Below are 17,143 nucleotides of genomic sequence, written 5' to 3'. Positions count from 1 at the left end.
TGTGCATAAGTCCAATGAAATGGCATACATCTTTACATAGCTTTACATATTGGATACAATAAAATGAAATACAAAATACATCTTAACCAAAAGGCTTCTCAAGCCATCATATACAAAACATAATGAATTTCAAGCTAAGAAGCATGATCTTCAAGATGCTACAAAATGCGAGTCCAAAATAAGTTGCAAAGCACATCTAGGTGTCACCGCCGTCCTGCTCATCACCTACATATATACAAAGAGGGTGAGCTTGGATACTCAGTGAATGGTACAAGTAATAGAGGGTTTGCATGAATAATATCTGAGATCTTTATCAAAGCGATACACATTATATCATGCACAAAATCAATGACAAAACAAGTTCATCTAACAAGTCTTTCAAGCTTCATCAATCAAAGTCTTTCAAGGCTTTCAAGTTTCAAGGGGTGACGTTTTCAAAGGTTGTGCTACAAATGCTTATAGTCCCCTAGCACGTACGGACTTTCAAAGGTTGTGCTACAAATGCTTATAGTCCCTTAGCACGTACGGACTTTCAAAGGTTATGCTACAAATGCTTATAATCCCCTAGCACGTACGGAATTTCAAAGGTTGTGCTACAAATGCTTATAGTCCCCTAGCACGTACGGACTTTCAAAGGTTGTGCTACAAATGCTTATAGTCCCCTAGCACGTACGGACTTTCAAAGGTTGTTATCTAAAACAAGACTAACACTTGATACACAAAATGGGGATAATCATTCATGCTTAACAACTACTTTTCAAAACAAAGCAAAGCTTCATCAAAACTTTATAACATAGCTTTATTAAAAATACCACTCACATAGTTCTTCAACGTCGGGGTCAAGGGAGAGTCCAAGTCCTACAAACACATGGCAAAGTCTATTGAAGGCACTTTCAAACAAGCTTTACATGAATGCAAATTATCTCAGCATTCCTTCAAAACTAAGTCGAACCGAAACAAAATACTGTTTCTCATCTCGGGAAAACATAATGGGCACTATCCAGGTCTTGGCCGAGGTCCCACACCTCCCTTGCCGAGGTGTGGCCCCCGATGGCCACATTCAAGGAAATGAAGTTGGGAAAATCTGAGTTTCCCTTTCTTGAAGAACATGAACATGAATGACATGGATGCAAAGATCATAACTTATCATTACAAAATCTGAGATTTCATGCTATGAATTCAAAATCATGGACCTGGATACCCATACTCGAAGATCTTATGAAGACAAACACAAAAATATGAATCTTGATGCAAGCTTTCGGATCAAACAAGGCTTTTTATTCAAGAACACATGAATGACACTTTCTCTTTCTAAAACTAAACTTTAAATCGATGCATGGCTTACAAATCGTGCTCGATCATGCAATGCAGCGAGATGAACAATAAGAACAACAAGAGTAGATTAAGATTCTAACCTCAAAACACGAATCAAACGGTTTGAACTCTAACGAGCAAGCTTGGAAATCTATTCCTTCTCTAAGAACTCCTTCTCCCTCTTCTAGAGCTTCTCTCTCCTCAAGAACAAAGACATACAACAAATGATACATATCTCTCTCTCCCGGCTGATTTAACACTCAGCTCGGACACGTGGCATCGGCTGGTTGGCTCTACTCAAAAAGGTGACTGAGCGAAAAGACAAGACCATGACAAAGTGTGTTCAACAAGCAAGATAGCATAGGCACTCCGACAGGTAATGATCTCGGCTAAGAACAAGGCATCGGCAAGTAGGGGAACAATGATCTCGGCTAGGAAGGACAACACTTGACCTAGCTGTGCCACACCTTGGCCTAGATGTACCACACCTCAGCCTAGGTCATACCACTCCAGGACAAGATCACTTAGGTGCAAAGGTAACATCTCGGCCTAGATAATACACATCTCGGCCTTGGTGATGAACACCTCGGCCTAGATAATGACATCTCGGCCAATATGTCAAGGCGAGGGTGGAGGTCAAACAAAGTGGTTCCAAGATGGTTCTAAGCATAAGGTGACCTCGGCTTGGATTAACCTAGGCTAACCATACACACACCAAACAAGGAAATGAGAATGAGACAACAACACAACCGCGGAACCTAGTCCGGAATACAATAAATAAAGGAAGGAAAAACCGGGATCGCTATAAAGAAATTTCCATTGATCAGGACATCATTAGGTCTCTTCTTCACATTTCCAAAGTCCACAACTGTCACTTTTCATTTCTTAGCTCCCGTATTGCCAACTTTGACCTGCTTGCCACTGAACTATGTGGCACCCCCTAAACATGGGTTCCTGGGGCACTCATTCGGCAAAATGAACTCGTCCCCCATTTTCGCCTCCTTAATATCATTATTTGTGCAAACATCCACGTCACGACTCACAGCTATAACATTTCCCAAGATCAGGGATATGTTCTCTATTGCATTGGCCGCCGTCTTCCCATAAATATGCCCGAAATGATTGTGGCCGAAATGATATCTGTGTTTGCGGGCAAGAAATCTTTAGGTCTTCCCTATGGTTGTCTACTAAACCGTTTCCTTACTCCTCTTGGTGTCCTATCCTCTTCGGATGATGAGTATGTGCGCCCTATCAAACTCGTCACCAAAAGGACGGTATCTTAGAGTCAAGCCCATGTTAAAGGGGCTTCGTCTAGGGTGGGTGGTTCGGGTGCAGGTGATGACCCCATGGAAGAAGAAGATGAGTTGGATGCTAATGTTGCTGCTGTGGGTGAAGGGGAGCAGCCTCCTTAGCCTCCTCCGACTCATTCTATCCGAGGACAGCTACACCAGATCGAGCATGCCGTGTTTGCCCGTTTTAATCGCTTAGATACTCGAATGAACGCCTATGATGCCCGAATCACGGACCTCGAGACATCCACCGATGCACGCCTTACTACATTGGAGGCATCTATTGGCCAAATTGAGCACGCAGTGGATCAATCCTCCTTCCAACTTGCTCAGATTCTCTCTTTACTCCAGATGCAACAGCCTCCTCTTCCTCCACCGCCGGATCGAATCACGGACCTCGAGACATCCACCGATGCACGCCTTACTACATTGGAGGCATCTATTGGCTAGATTGAGCACGCCGTGGATCAATCCTCATTCCAGCTTGCTCAGATTCTCTCTTTGATCCAGATGCAGCAGCCTCCTCCTCTACCGTTGGATCAATGATATTTGTTTATCTCTCTTGGACATTTTTTTTCTTTCTTCTTTTCCTTTGATTTATTATCATCTACTGGACATGCTTTTACTTATATCTTTTTGTTTCTTCTTGTATTTATGTACTGACCATGTTTTGATTGTTTATTCTCTCTGGACATATTTTGATTGTTTCGTTCTTGTTTAGTTCTTTTGGCTCTTGTTTTCTGTATCCCTTTGTCTCTTCTGAACAAAAAGGGGGAGTATGTGTTGATAGATGATAGCATGTTGCTTGTTTTGGTTTTGGTTTTGGTTTTGGTTTTGGATATCTTGCTACTAATCATCTACATATCTTTTCTAGTGCCTGTGTTATTTGATTTCTTTCAAGGATGCTTCTCTTTGCACGGTGCTTAGATTGGTTAGGTTTGTTTTTTGGTTTGTGTCTAGAGCGTGTGTTTTGTTAGGACAATATGTTAGATGTGTTTTGTCTGGGAATTGACAAAGAGGGAGATTGTTAGGTTATTTGTGTTGTCAATTCCGCGGAAATCACTTTTTAATTGTAAACCTTGTGTTTTGTCCTTTATTTTCTCTTGGACCGCTCGAGTGACCAAGTCGTCGCTGAAGCGAAGAATCCTTGCTCTTAGTATATCAGGCCCTCTACAAAACTTCTGAGAACCCACATTCTTCGCTCAAGCACACACTTGGTGGCTCGAGCGAAGGCTCTGTGTGCGCACGCATTCTAGGCTCACCGCTCGAGCAACCAAGTCGTTGCTCGAGTGAAGATTTCTTGCTCTCAGTATATCAGTTCCTCTACAAAACTTCTGAGAGCTCGTTTTCTTCTCGAGTGCACACTTGGTGGCTCAAGCGAAGGCTCTTATGTGCGTACGTTCTAGACTCACCGCTCGAGCGACCATTCCTTCGCTCAAGCTGTCTGTGCGGCCCAAAATTGCTATACAAGGCATCTTATGCTGTTCTTTAGGGTTAGCCACTCCCATTTCCGTCTTTGCAACCTCAAGAACACTTGAGGTTGTTGCTAGGGAGTTTTTTCATTGTTTTCCTTGATGTCATTGTGAGATTTCCATCTCATTTGATTAGATTTGTACACATCAAGTAGTTTGTTACCATTCAACTAGCAAGAGAGTTCACCGGTGGATTCCAAGAAGTTGAGTTTAGATGCCTTGAACGAGTTCAAAGTAGCTCGTAGTTGTGGATTCAATTAGGGTGTTGTGGAATCAACACCATGCTAATCAATCCTGAGACGAAGGCGTAGGTGGAAGCGGCACAAGGAGTGGAAGACATTACTAGAGTAAGTTGGGTAATTGTTTGTACTCCTGTGTAATTTCATTATCTTCGTAATGGATTGTTTAGTGGCCTTTGGCCCGTGATTTTTTATCACAATTGGAGGTGCTTCAATTGTGGTTTTGCACGTTAAATCTCTTGTGTTGATTTATTTATTGAGAAACAACAATCTAAATCACTTTCGTACGAGTTAGATGATTTAGATTGTTAGTTTTGTGTGTTTGAGATATACTACAATTTAATCTATATTAAATCACGAATCACTTAGGTTTTTTTTCATAAACATCCTAGTGGGCACCACCAACAATGGGTCCATGATGAAACACAGTGATGGAAGGAAGCAGCTGTAGGGAAGGAGGAGAAATAGAGAGAAGGAGAAGCAACAGTAGAGGAGACTTTGAGAGAAGAGAATGGATGAAGAGAAGAAGGGAAAGTCAAAAAAATCGCAAAATAAAATTGGGGGGAGGAAAAAATCACAAAATAAAAGTTTTTGTGGTTGAATGACTAGTAGGAAAAAAAAATCATAACCTAAAAATGGGGCATTTACTAATAAATTTTATATTCACGAATTATGGACCATATAATCTCATAAATAATCTTATGAACCCGTAAGTCCTATCTCACATTAAAATCTCTCAAATGAAACATACTCATATTTGAAAACGTAATAAGACAATAGTGCACAAATTAGAATGATATCTCATTGTTATATTTTAAAAATGATATATTTGACAAAAGTTTAATAAAACAATAATACACAAATGTCTATTGTCAAATTTTAAAAAGACCCATTGTCACATTTGACAGCAATATAATAAGACAACAATAGTGCACACATTTGAATGATGTCACATTGTCACATTTTAAGTTTAATAAAACAATAGTATCACAGTTTAAGAAGAATGAAATATTTGGCAAAAATTTTATAAGACAATAGTGCATACATTAGAATGATATTACATTAGAATGATACATTTAGCAAAAGTTTAATAAGATGATAATGTCCGTATGAAGCATACCCACATTTGTTGTCTCAGAAAATTGAAGGACCTCACAATATACTTTTTCAAATTTAATAGGACTTATTAGTTTATAAGAAAATTTATTAGACTTTTCAATAAATACTTTTTTGGAATGGGATTTATGGATAAATTTCCTAAAAGTTATAATATTTATAAAAATGAAAAGCAAAGAAAGAAGAGAGAGATGAACAGACGTGAGAGACTGGAGAGAGTGTCAGGGAAAGAGACAAAAGAGGGTATGACTCTGGAACAGTTTTTTTCACACTCCACCGGATTGAAATTTGAGAAACTCAGCCACTGATTTGTAATTTTTTTTCCCTGCTACAACTGGCAGGTAATTCCCCAAAAAAAAAACCCATGCCATGAACATGTTGACAAACAGTTTGGCCCAAACCAAAGAATCACTAAAACCTCTTTTCGATTTCCTTTTTTTTGGTTTCAAAAGGTATGAAACGATTCACAAAACAACAATTACAGACACAAACTCAGAAAACAAGGAATCGGAAATCATATCATCTTCGTTTTGCAATCTCAAAAAATAAAATTTTAATAAATGTACCTGTAAAGATCTTCCATACAGAGGCCACTAGTATTATGATTGTATATCTCGTGAATCGCATGTTCCAAGTTCTTCCAAGTCATGTCTGCGTATTTCGAATCCACCACGACCCGATGCTTAAAATCTTCTAACTGAGGAGGAGCATTCATCGTCTTTCCAATTCCCCACACCAAAATGATTGTATTTCGAAGATCCAATCCAAGGGCTGCTTTGATTAGGCTTTGAAAATTCACGATTGTCACTGATTAGTTTATGAAGTCATATATATATGGCGGCGCTTTTATCCAGTCTACCTTTGTGGTTGTTGTTTGGTGTGGCTTAAAAGGTACATATTTTAGCTTCTAACTTAATTTAAGTTATAATTTGTGTGTTTGATAGGGTTTAAAATCACTTTTTGTAGTCTAAATTAAGCTAAAAAAGTGATTTTTGGCTGAGTGGCCTCCGGGGGCTTAACTCATTCAGCTTTAGCGGAAAACTAAAAATTGAGAGACAAAATTACTTAAATGCCCTTTACTAATTTGAAGCATTACCAAATTGCCGTTATATAAATCACAAAGCATCATTGTTCATTCTCTAAGAGAGAGAGAGAGAGAGAGGCAATTTTCAACGCTCAACGAACTAGTGCTCTCTCTTTTTCACGAACCAGTGCTCTCCCTCTCTCTTACACTCATGAACCAGAGCTCTCTTCTCTCTCTCTCTCTCTCTTTGCTCTCTCTTCACCACCATCATTGTGTTGTAAACCCTAGCTTCGCAATCGAAACCCTAACCATTGACTACGTGACGATCGCGATCTAAAACCCTAGAGTCACGATCGATTGCGTGACGATCGACGGTGATGATCAACCATTCGTCGTCGTCGCCCATCCTCCATCGCCGTTGTACCTTCGATGGTGACTATCAACAACCAACTCTCTCTCCAGCATTGGTTCGTCACTGCTATTCTTTCTCTCCGACGATAGATTTCAGTGTTTTTTTTGTTTTGAGGTTTTCAGTGTTTTTTTAATAAAAATAAAATAATAATAATAATTAAGCATTTTAGCCATTAATGAAATAATTTTATATTAATTGATACTAATTAATAATTTTAGTATTGATTGATACTACTTAACCCATTAATTGACACTAATTAATTTATAATGAAAAAATGAAATAATTGTACTAAAAATGAAAAAATTAAATGCGTTCTCATTAAGGAATGTCGCCCCAAACAAAATAGACAGGTAATACATATCTATTATCATTTAGCAGATATACACAGAATAAATTAAGTCAACTTCAACATACAAATTACTCTTTTTCCTAAACCATGTTATTACTTAACAGTATAAATATAATGGACCAACTTATGCCGCCCCTCACTCTTTTCCTATTCCCTAGTGTAAATTAAGATGTTACAAACACATACCTTCAGCATCAGATTAGAATACAGAATCCAATGACCTGAGTGCTCGAGTAGTACCTCAGAAAAATGAAAAAGGAGAAAGTGTTAAAGAGGGAACTCCTAGCTAAAGCGTGAAGGAATGGAAAGAAGATTTTGGTTTGTCCCCCTCTCTTTCATTTTGTGTATAAATTATTGTTGAAGTTTTGGTCATTTCCATTTACATGTTTCTTCCTCAAAGGTCACATTCAATTTAAGATATCAAACATGGTGTGCAAATGCATATATACTCTTGAAGCAAGTTTGTCCCCTTGCCTAAATTAGGATCCATTTCAATTGGGATCCCCTTGCCTAAACTCCATTGTATGTATACTCAATTAACATTTTGACATCAGTTTTTCTTTTTCTTTTTCTTTTTTTAACTCTATATTTTAAGGCTACTCCATTTTGACCTAGTCATTAGTTTTCAAAACATGATAAAAGTATGCATGCAAGGTAAAACTACATATATTTAACCATTTATAGACCCTGGAGTCATTGATTAAGAGGCCTGCTAAATGTTCTTATATTTTTTCTTTGAACCCCCCATTTTTGTGGTCCCCACCATCCAAAATTACATTTTACATATTTTTCTTTCTACCCCAACCATATTTCCAACTCTACCCCTCCCCTCTTTACACCCTTACTCCTCTTCTTTTCTCTTTCTCCGACAGCCCCCTTTATCTCCGACCACCCCCTTCTCCATCTCCAACTATTTCTAGACCCTAGAGTCATTGATTAAGAGGCCTGCTAAATGTCTCTATATTTTTCTTTGAACGCCCCATTTCTTTGGTCCCCCACCATCCAAAATTACATTTTACATATTTTTCTTTATACCCCCCACCATATTTCCATCTTTACCCCTCCCCTCTTTACACCCTCGCTCCTCTTCTTTTCTCTTTCTCCGACAGCCCCCTTTATCTCCGACCACCCCCTTCTCCATCTCCAACTTCCATTTTCTCCATTTCTACAGCCTCCATTTTACCCAACAACACCACCACCACCACCTCGTCACCACCAATGATGCAAAACCCTAGATTTTGAGTAGGGTTGGGAGGGTTGGGTGTCTTCTTTTTTTCTTTCCTCAAAACCCTAGGTTTGAAAGTGGAAATCGTGATGGTGGTGGGCTACGATGGTGGTGACGGTGATGACGAGGTGGATTGCAATGGTGATGGGTCAGCTCTCTCTCTCTTTCTCTTCTCTTCTTCTTCTTCTTCTTCTTCTTCTTCACGACTCTCTCTCTCTCACACACACTCTTTGCAATGATGATAGCGGCGATCCATCAACCCAACAGCAATGATTAGAGTATAAATGGAATTTTATCTTTGGACAAAATTAGAATTAAAAAAATAGAAAAAAGGGGGTCCAAAGAAATAAAATAGTTGTGAGTAGCAGCCCTCCTTATTAACCCATTAGAATGGCTAAGGGGGGTAGTTGGCACCACTAACTTTTGAGAAAAATAACCTTTTTACTTACTGTTTTGTAAAAAGAAAAAGTCAAAATTACCCCTCACAAGGGTTTGGAAAATGCTAAATTTTATTCATGATTTAAAAATTACCTTAATTTTATTCATCCACCATTAGTTTTTCCAACTTAATTCATTTATTTATATAAACAAATAATTTGGGGAGCAATTTACTTTCACATCATCCAAAAATTAGTAACTCTTAGACAGCTATTACGAGTCGTGAACTTTTAAAAGCATTTAAATTTACATCATATTGTTCGAATTAAATGCGTTATCATTAACAAATGTCCCCCCAAACAAAATAGACTGGTAATACATATCTATTATCATTTAGTAGATTTGCACATAATACATTAAGTCAATTTCAACATACAAATTACTTTTTTTTCCTAAACCATGTCATTACTTAAGAGTATAAAAATAATGGACCAACTTATGACACCCCTCCCTCTTTTCCTATCCTCTAGTGTAAATTAAAATGTTGCAAACACATATACCTTTAGCGTTAGATTCAGATACAGAATCTGATGACCTGAGTGCTCAAGCAGTATCTTACAAAAATGAAAAAGGAAAATGTGTCAAAGAGGAACTCCTAGCGAAAGCGTGAAGGAATGGAAAGAAGATTTAGGTTTGTCCCCCTCTCTTTCATTTTGTGTATAAATTATTGTTGAAGTTTTGAGCCTTTCCATTTACATGCTTCTTCATCAAAGGTCACATTCAATTTAAAATATCAAACATGGTGTGCAAATGGATATGTACCCTTGAAGCAACTTTGTCCCCTTCCTAAATTAGGATCCATTTCAATACATACCAAAAGGAGTAAAAACTCCATTGTATGTACACTCAATTGGCATTTTGACATCTGTTTTTTCTTCTTCTTTTTTTTTTTTTTTTTCAACTCTATTTTTTAAGGTTGTTCCATTTTGACCTAGTCATTACTTTTCAAAACATGGTAGAAGTATCTACGCATACAAGGTAAAGCTACACATATCTAACCGTTTCTAGATCTCGGAGTCATTGATTAATCCATTTGAAGTTGCTAGTGGGAGTAGTTAGCACCACTAACTTTTGGAAAATAACGTTATTTCCTACAGTTTTGTCAAAAAAAAAAAAAAAAAAAATCAAAATTACCCCTCGCGAGGATTTGAAAAATGCTAAATTTTATTCATGATTTAGAAGTTACTCTGATTTTATTCATCCACCATTTTTATTGTCCTTCTACTTTAACCATTTGTTTTATTTTCCTCTCTCTCTCTCGCCTATATTTTGTGAAATAGTAAAAAAAAAAATCATATATTAAGATTTTCCGTCGTTGGAAAAAAATTTATGGCGTTGCCCATACTTGCAGTGTTAGGAGCCTTATCCACTAGAATGCCCCTTTTTATTTTTAAACTCTAATTTTGATGACCTACATATATGTTATCAATTAAAATTGAATACGGATTATAAGAATTATAACTTACTATATTTTTTTACCCACAAGCTAGTTTTATATCTCAATTGACTATATTATCATCATATTGTAAACTGTAAAAACTATTTAGAGTTGTGTATTGTAATGCAGATGCTTTGCTGAAACATGCAGAATTGTATCAAGAATACATGAAACAGATCGAAATTCCAACACTCCGTGGGTCGATTATCCCTTTCAATACATGGCAACAACTAGCCAAATCTTTGAAACAGTTATATAAGCAACCCTTGCATTACCTCACTAATGTTCAGCTGAAACAATGGGACAAAGCAAGGATCAACACTGAGGAAGAACAAATCCCAATGGACAACTTTCTGCATCCTGCTAAAGCTGAAGCAACCATATGGCTCATGGAAGAAATCCATAGGGGTCACACATCTTGTGATTTTCTTGCTAAACTTTGGCTCAATGACCCCATGTATCTTGCCTTTGTAGATCCAAAATATCCTAAATTTTAATATCTTTTTTTTTTTTTTGGCCGGTCTACCCCTATTATTAATTTCAGTTTTTCCTCTTTTTCTTTCTTGTTTTTGGATGAAAATAAACTAGCTTGTCTTTAAATTTTATTTTTTAGTTTTTGGGACAAGAAGTTTGTCATGTCTAATTTATGATTTTTCATGGCTTACGTAGGCATTGTTTTCTAAATTGAAGATGAAGCAAATCTCTCTCTCTCTCTCTCTCTCTCTCTCTCTCTCTCTCTCTCTCTCTCTCTCTCTCTCTCTGTCACACACACACACACACACACATAAATGTATTAATTGTTGAAAATTCTCACATTGGATTTCGTACTAGTACTGTAAATGGAATAGAGTATTGTGCCAGGAGCATTGAATAATTTCTCAGTTAATTATCAAAAAAAATTGTTTGAAGGGAAAATCATTTTCCTATAAACTCGTTTTTCCAATGAAAATTACACTCCTTTAAATTGTAAGGTGAAAAAGAGGAATTTTTTCAAAAGATTTTTGAAACTCAAGCATAGTTTGCAATGAGGAGGATGAGTTGTTTGACTTTGAAAACATGCAACAAGCAGTAGAAGAGTCTGTGCCATCTGAGGTTTCTGATGATTCAGATTTCAAATGTTACTTCTAGTATTTTTCACAAGATGAAGCCATTGGTGAATATGATTTGGCCAGACTTTAAAGTCGTTGAGCACACAGTGTGAACAATTAAACTACCTTGGAGTTACTAAAAGTCATCATGGCACGGTCCAATGGAAAGATGAACAACCCTACAATCCGAGTTACCAAGATAGAAGATGGAAGCCGAGAAGAAGAAAGTGAATCCAGCAGTGACAACGAAGAAACTGATCCGCCGGCCCCAAGAGGCCGCCCTACTCAAGAGTAAAACGTGATAAATGCTAGGCGTGGCACTCCGAACTGCTCCAGAATTTGTTGGATTGGGCGGATGTTTGATATGATGTTTTTATGAAAAATTTGTTCACATTCAATGACCCAAAAAATCAAATTGAAGATGAAATGGCAATGCTTAGCATAGAAGTCAACATGCTGGATTACACTCTACTTATGGAGGATTCAAGCGGAAAATTAGAAAATTGGAATTTTGAAAATGAAATAAAAGTGGATCATGAATCATCTAAGCCTAGTAGTGAGTCTGAGCCTGAATGTAATAGTGCGTCAGAGTTTGGATCTTGACCACTAGTTTTTCTTTTGAGTTTGAGTATGATTTTGTTATTTCCGATCCAATCAATGAAATGAACTTAGATTTCACTCATCTTCTTGTGCTTCAAGTTAATGGTCTGGATTCCAAAAATGAAAATGATTTTGAAATTTCAACAGATTTGTCAAATTTAATCAAACCACCAAAAAAGAAACATGTTCAATCTGTAATGGAAGAAATTTGTCAATAAATTTGGCCAGGAAGAAAATTCTAGGCAAGTTCAGATTGATTTCTAAGGAAAACAAAGTATTGATTGACATTTTTAAAAAAAAAAACCTACTTTAAATAATGAATAAATCCTGGTCAAAATGAATTCAACGTAACCTGCTTTGAAAAATGGAATGGACTTCTCTCTAATCCACTTTGTGGGGACCGTAAACATCTTGAAAAAGAGAGGAGACAAATCAAATCAAATCAAATCAAATCGAAACAATTTACCAGGTAGCAAAATAAGGTCAAGTATCACAGGGTATAGAAAGTCATCCAGATATTACAGAGCCCTAATCAATTTCAACGCGAACCCTAGTGCAGACCACATTTTCAGATTAGTTTCTTTTTTACTTCTGGCCAAAGATTCAACAAACTACAAAATTTGTATGTCATTTAAAAAAATGGTTACAAAATACAAATATAAAAGACCAAAATCATTATTAAGAAAATGAGTAAAATCCATTTTATCACAGTGAGCACGCAAATCATTTCACCCTTCTCTTATCTATCACATCTCACATCAACTAATATAACATCTAAAATTTACACCGAGGAGATTTCAATTCAGCGAAACAGTGTTGGACCCATTGATTTAACATTTGGAAGGCTACACAACATGAGGACTCAGTTGTACCTCTGGCATTACTATTGTGTAAAACAAAGATCTCCTGTTGCAAAATTTGTGAGAGAGAGAGAGAGAGAGAGAGAGAGAGAGGACAGTTGAAATTTGAATTTTGAAATTTTTTTCATTTATAACCATCTTCCTTCTCCTATTCTACTTCTATGAAGCAAATGTGTCAAAAATAAAGACCAGTCCTCAACCGGCTAAAAAAAATCATAAGCACAGATTTCCTACAAGGCAATTGAACAAAGATCAAGAGCCACTTTCCTTACTACACTAATCTATACATTGTGTTTCCCTGTTATCTATCATCATCCCCCCTGGCTCTTCAAGGTCACACACCTCACATCCCCCATATGCAGAAACCACGACCACGCTCAACCACGTGTAATAGTTGGTTACACTCAGCCTTACTCTTAGCCTCCACTTCACTCCAAAAGCCCAAACACATCTTACCTCCTGATTTCCCATGCACCCGACAGCACCTAATGATTCCCAAGTCTAGTCTGGAGTATTCGATACTTTCACTGACCAGGTACACCATTTGCAGAGAGAGTATTCCTGCTCTTCAAAATTTATGACAACATTTAAACCCAAATAAAGTGGGTTCACGTTTTCAAGTTCAAACCTACCCAATATCCGTGAATTCAGGCAAAGATGGAGAACATTCATCTAGTTCTGAGATTAACCAAGGAACGTAGTCATGTGGGAAAAGATCAAAATCCTGCGTCTCCAAAAAAGAGACCTCGTCCATGTCAAAGGTAGAACTACTATCAAAAGCATCCATTCTCATTCCCATTCCGGGATCAGGAAGATCAAACCTCGTACTAGAATCGTTGGGTACAGTGAGCATTGGTTGGACCACTGGATCAGCAACTAAGCTGTGACGCTGATCAGTAGACACCATATTAGTTTTTCTCGCTTTTGATTTGGAAGGCTTGACTGACTCACATATGGGCAACTTGTGTTTTCCCAAGGACGGTGATTTTGATGCTGTTCGATACTTGATATCACCTGTTGGGAAGGCTGATGAAGCCCAACCCAAAGAACCTTCAATACAAGCTCCTGATGCAGTCCTGAGAAAAGAAAACATCAAAATATGAAAGAGATCCTCTCCAGGCAAAAAAATTACATGCATTGTAATGAACTTCTTGTGGCATACTATCACATTAGTTGCTAGTAACATCAGAAAATGTCCTTTGAAAGATCTACCGACATTCTTCTTTATTTTTCTTTTTTGTGGTCAAGTAATAGTTATTGTATACAAAGAACTACAATATATACAAAATAGAGAAGTTGAATCAGACCCTCATCAATACAACAAGCTGACAACCACAACCACATTTGTCATCTAGAACAATAGAGTCAAAACTCTGCAATACAGGTACTACAATTAAAAGTTTAAGACAAAGGATTTACCACCCCAAGGGTGGAGACTTGGTGTGTGTGTGTGTGTGTGTGTGGTGGTTTGGGGGGGGGGGGGGGGGGGGGGGGGGGGGGGGGGGGGGGGGCGCATTATGTGGTTTGGTGATCAAGAAGACATGAGTTTGAGTCTCCTGGGGCGACAGTCGAGGGCAAGACTCTTTCCTATTAATCCTTGGCCACTGGCTCCTCGCCACGACGCCCTCAGTGGGGCTAGAGCTAGACTATGGCTCAAATCCTTCTTAAGAGAGAGACCGTAGGTCCCCCGTGTTGTTGTACCCTACATTGCCAGGTCTGTCTAGACTCCTATCAAGCTTCCAAACAGGTTGGGGCTTCTTTGATCATGCCTAGGGAGGGTTGCCATGCACTGGTCGCCTCGTGTCCTCTTTTTATCGAACCAAAAAAGAAGAGTTCAAGGATTTGGTGGGTAGATGGAAAAAGAAGATTATCTTCTTAGGAACTGGGTTGCAAATGTGTTAACATCAGCAAGGAAATTACAATATGTGCTCTTTGGAATTCAAACACACTGGTGGTTCACCCTCGAGTGTTAAAAAGAAAAGATTATCTCAGCCTTTCTATGGACTGGAGCTGAAAGGAGCTAACTTTCAATTGTATAACCTCTGTCACCCTAAAGCAGAAGGGAGCTTGGGCATCAGGAATCTTATTGACTGGAGCAAGGCCACCATGATGAGACATTTATGAGCATTAAGCAAAAGAGCTGATTCGTTATTGTTAGAACGGGTCCATACTTAAATGATTCAAATTTCAACAGAAGGGGAAACAGAACTGATTTCAGTTGTGATGTCCAGAGGATTCCAAAATGAATGAACCCAAGGAAAATTGATGCTTCAAATATCATATTGGAAGTTCATGATTGGACACTGAAGGTCAAAATGGAAAAAAGAACCAACTATGCCCTTAAAGATCTGTTTGTCTCATCATATACACTTACCAACAATGAAAAATAAATAAAAAATAACAAAAAAATTGAAAAAGAGAAATCAATTCTTTCGTTCTGACCATGAAAAGGGCCATGAGAATGAATAATCGAGTCCAGAAAATACAGAAGTAAACTGTTAAGCTAAAAGAAAGTGAATTGTAGGGCATGAAGTCATACCTGAAACGGCTCTCAGCCATACTTTGGGAAGATCTAAGATGCTGATTTGCTCCTGCAGGCATGCTTGCAGCAGCAGGTGGATCCGGGCCACATATTGAGAGATTTATAACAGATGGCAAAGGAATCATAGAGTCGCCTCTTTCTCTCTGAAGTTCCAGAGTAATCTCCAACTGGTCCACAACTGCTGGAGTTTCTTCTCTCGGGTTCAAAATCAAGACTCCATCCTGTCGTGCACTGTTCGCATCACAGAGTGCAGCTGCTACTAACTTGCTACATTGACTTAAATTAGTGAATTTCATCTTCTCTGATGGCCACCTTGTGGAATTCAGACCAATCTGGCTGACCACGGAAGTGGAATGGCTTCCACCAGTATGGAAGCCATTCCGGGAAGATGAAAAACTCTGACGGCGATCAAGGCGGGATGTCATTCTCCAGAATGAACCAAGCAGTGCAAAGAAGTGCTTCTGAAGAAGTGACTCATTATCAGGCAGTTCAGTGGCAACATCCAACAGCACACGAATATTATCCTACCACAAACGAGTAGAGTAGCTCATTATTGTAAATTCTAATACAAAATATTGAAACAGAAAAGATTTCTAACAAATAACATGACAATCAGGTTTCCAAAAACTACATATATATTGATGGCTGATTGAATGTGTCCTTTGAAAGGCTGCAGGTACAGCAAAGTAGCTTTTAGGCTGCAGCACGGCCATGTACAAGCATCTAAAGAAGCCTGGGTGCCATGGACAATCAAACCCTGCCCCCAGAGCAGCATAAGCTGCTCTCACCATATGGCTACTGGATTATGAATCTCATGGCATATTCAGTAACTGGATCCAAAATATCAGATCAACATAGTGGGTGTTTGGGAAGTAGGTTTTTATGTAGGTTTTTTTAGTTGTAGGATACTATTGAAGAAAAAAATTTTGGTGTTTGGGAAGATAGTTGGGTTTTTTTGTGGTTGGATGTGATGCTTGTGAGAGAAAAAATGAAATGATTATGGGGTTGGATGTGATATTTTGTTTGGATTTGTTTTTTTTTTTTGTTTTGCAAAAAGTATTCTTTTAGTGGAAAAAATCAAAAAAAATCCAACACACAAACTTCCCAAACACCACCATAGATAAATCTTAGATGATAGTAACTTTTATAAGCAATTTAGATAATAATAACCAAAAAAATAGAAGATGATCTAATGTGTTTTTTCTACAGAGTGGCAAACCGAATCAGAAATTCTAGTTGACTTGAGCAAATCACAAAACAATACAAAACTCAAGGAGCCAAATCAAAAACTAGAGCAAAAACATACAACTCATCAGAGAAGGGTGAGTGAACTCCAGGAAATTTAAAATACTGCCAACAAAATTACAATTTTAATAGGTATGACAGAAAACCCAAGGAAAGTCTGGAATGCTACAGGAAATCTCTTGTTGGAAATCATCCCATGGTGACATTTAGGTTGTTGAGTGGACAAATTCAAGAACCAGAGAGTGAACTGTCCATTATACTAGGATAGAATGTAAGTTTAAAATCCATTTGGGTAGATAGTATGGCTGGAAAATGTCGAGCTGAGACAATTACAAAGTAAACATAGGGTGTCTATAGTTACCATGGAAGTATTGACTCAGCATAGGTACTGAAATAGATTTTAGAAGGCTGCGATCTTACATCCAAGCATGCAGATAAGCCACAATTTTACAAAACTGTTTATGATGTCAGAGAACCAAGCAAAACCAAATA

General features: G+C 37.9%; 2 protein-coding genes across 4 annotated transcripts in view; both read right to left on the bottom strand.

The window, feature by feature from the left end:
• LOC114257677 (cullin-3A) overlaps window positions 1-6,256 on the bottom strand; it is a 31,356-nt gene extending 25,100 nt beyond the window's left edge. The window contains exon 1 of the mRNA XM_028197454.2: window positions 5,997-6,256. Coding sequence (XP_028053255.2) covers window positions 5,997-6,145 — 149 coding nt within the window. The 5' untranslated portion in view covers window positions 6,146-6,256. The remainder of the gene's footprint in view (window positions 1-5,996) is intronic.
• Window positions 6,257-12,962: 6,706 nt separating this feature from the next.
• The window catches only part of PIE1 (SNF2 domain-containing protein / helicase domain-containing protein), a 34,632-nt gene continuing 30,451 nt past the window's right edge, over window positions 12,963-17,143 (bottom strand). For all 3 annotated transcript variants that reach the window (XM_028197455.2, XM_028197456.2, XM_028197457.2), the window contains 2 exons: window positions 15,404-15,930; window positions 12,963-13,940 (listed from right to left, as the gene is read on the bottom strand). In XM_028197455.2, coding sequence (XP_028053256.2) covers window positions 13,493-13,940; window positions 15,404-15,930 — 975 coding nt within the window. In that variant the 3' untranslated portion in view covers window positions 12,963-13,492. The remainder of the gene's footprint in view (window positions 13,941-15,403; window positions 15,931-17,143) is intronic.

This window comes from Camellia sinensis, chromosome 7 (assembly GCF_055761805.1).
Source record: "Camellia sinensis isolate YWXY chromosome 7, ASM5576180v1, whole genome shotgun sequence".
In the NCBI taxonomy this organism is placed as follows: domain Eukaryota; kingdom Viridiplantae; phylum Streptophyta; class Magnoliopsida; order Ericales; family Theaceae; genus Camellia; species Camellia sinensis.
This window is presented reverse-complemented; position numbering and strand designations above follow the sequence as displayed.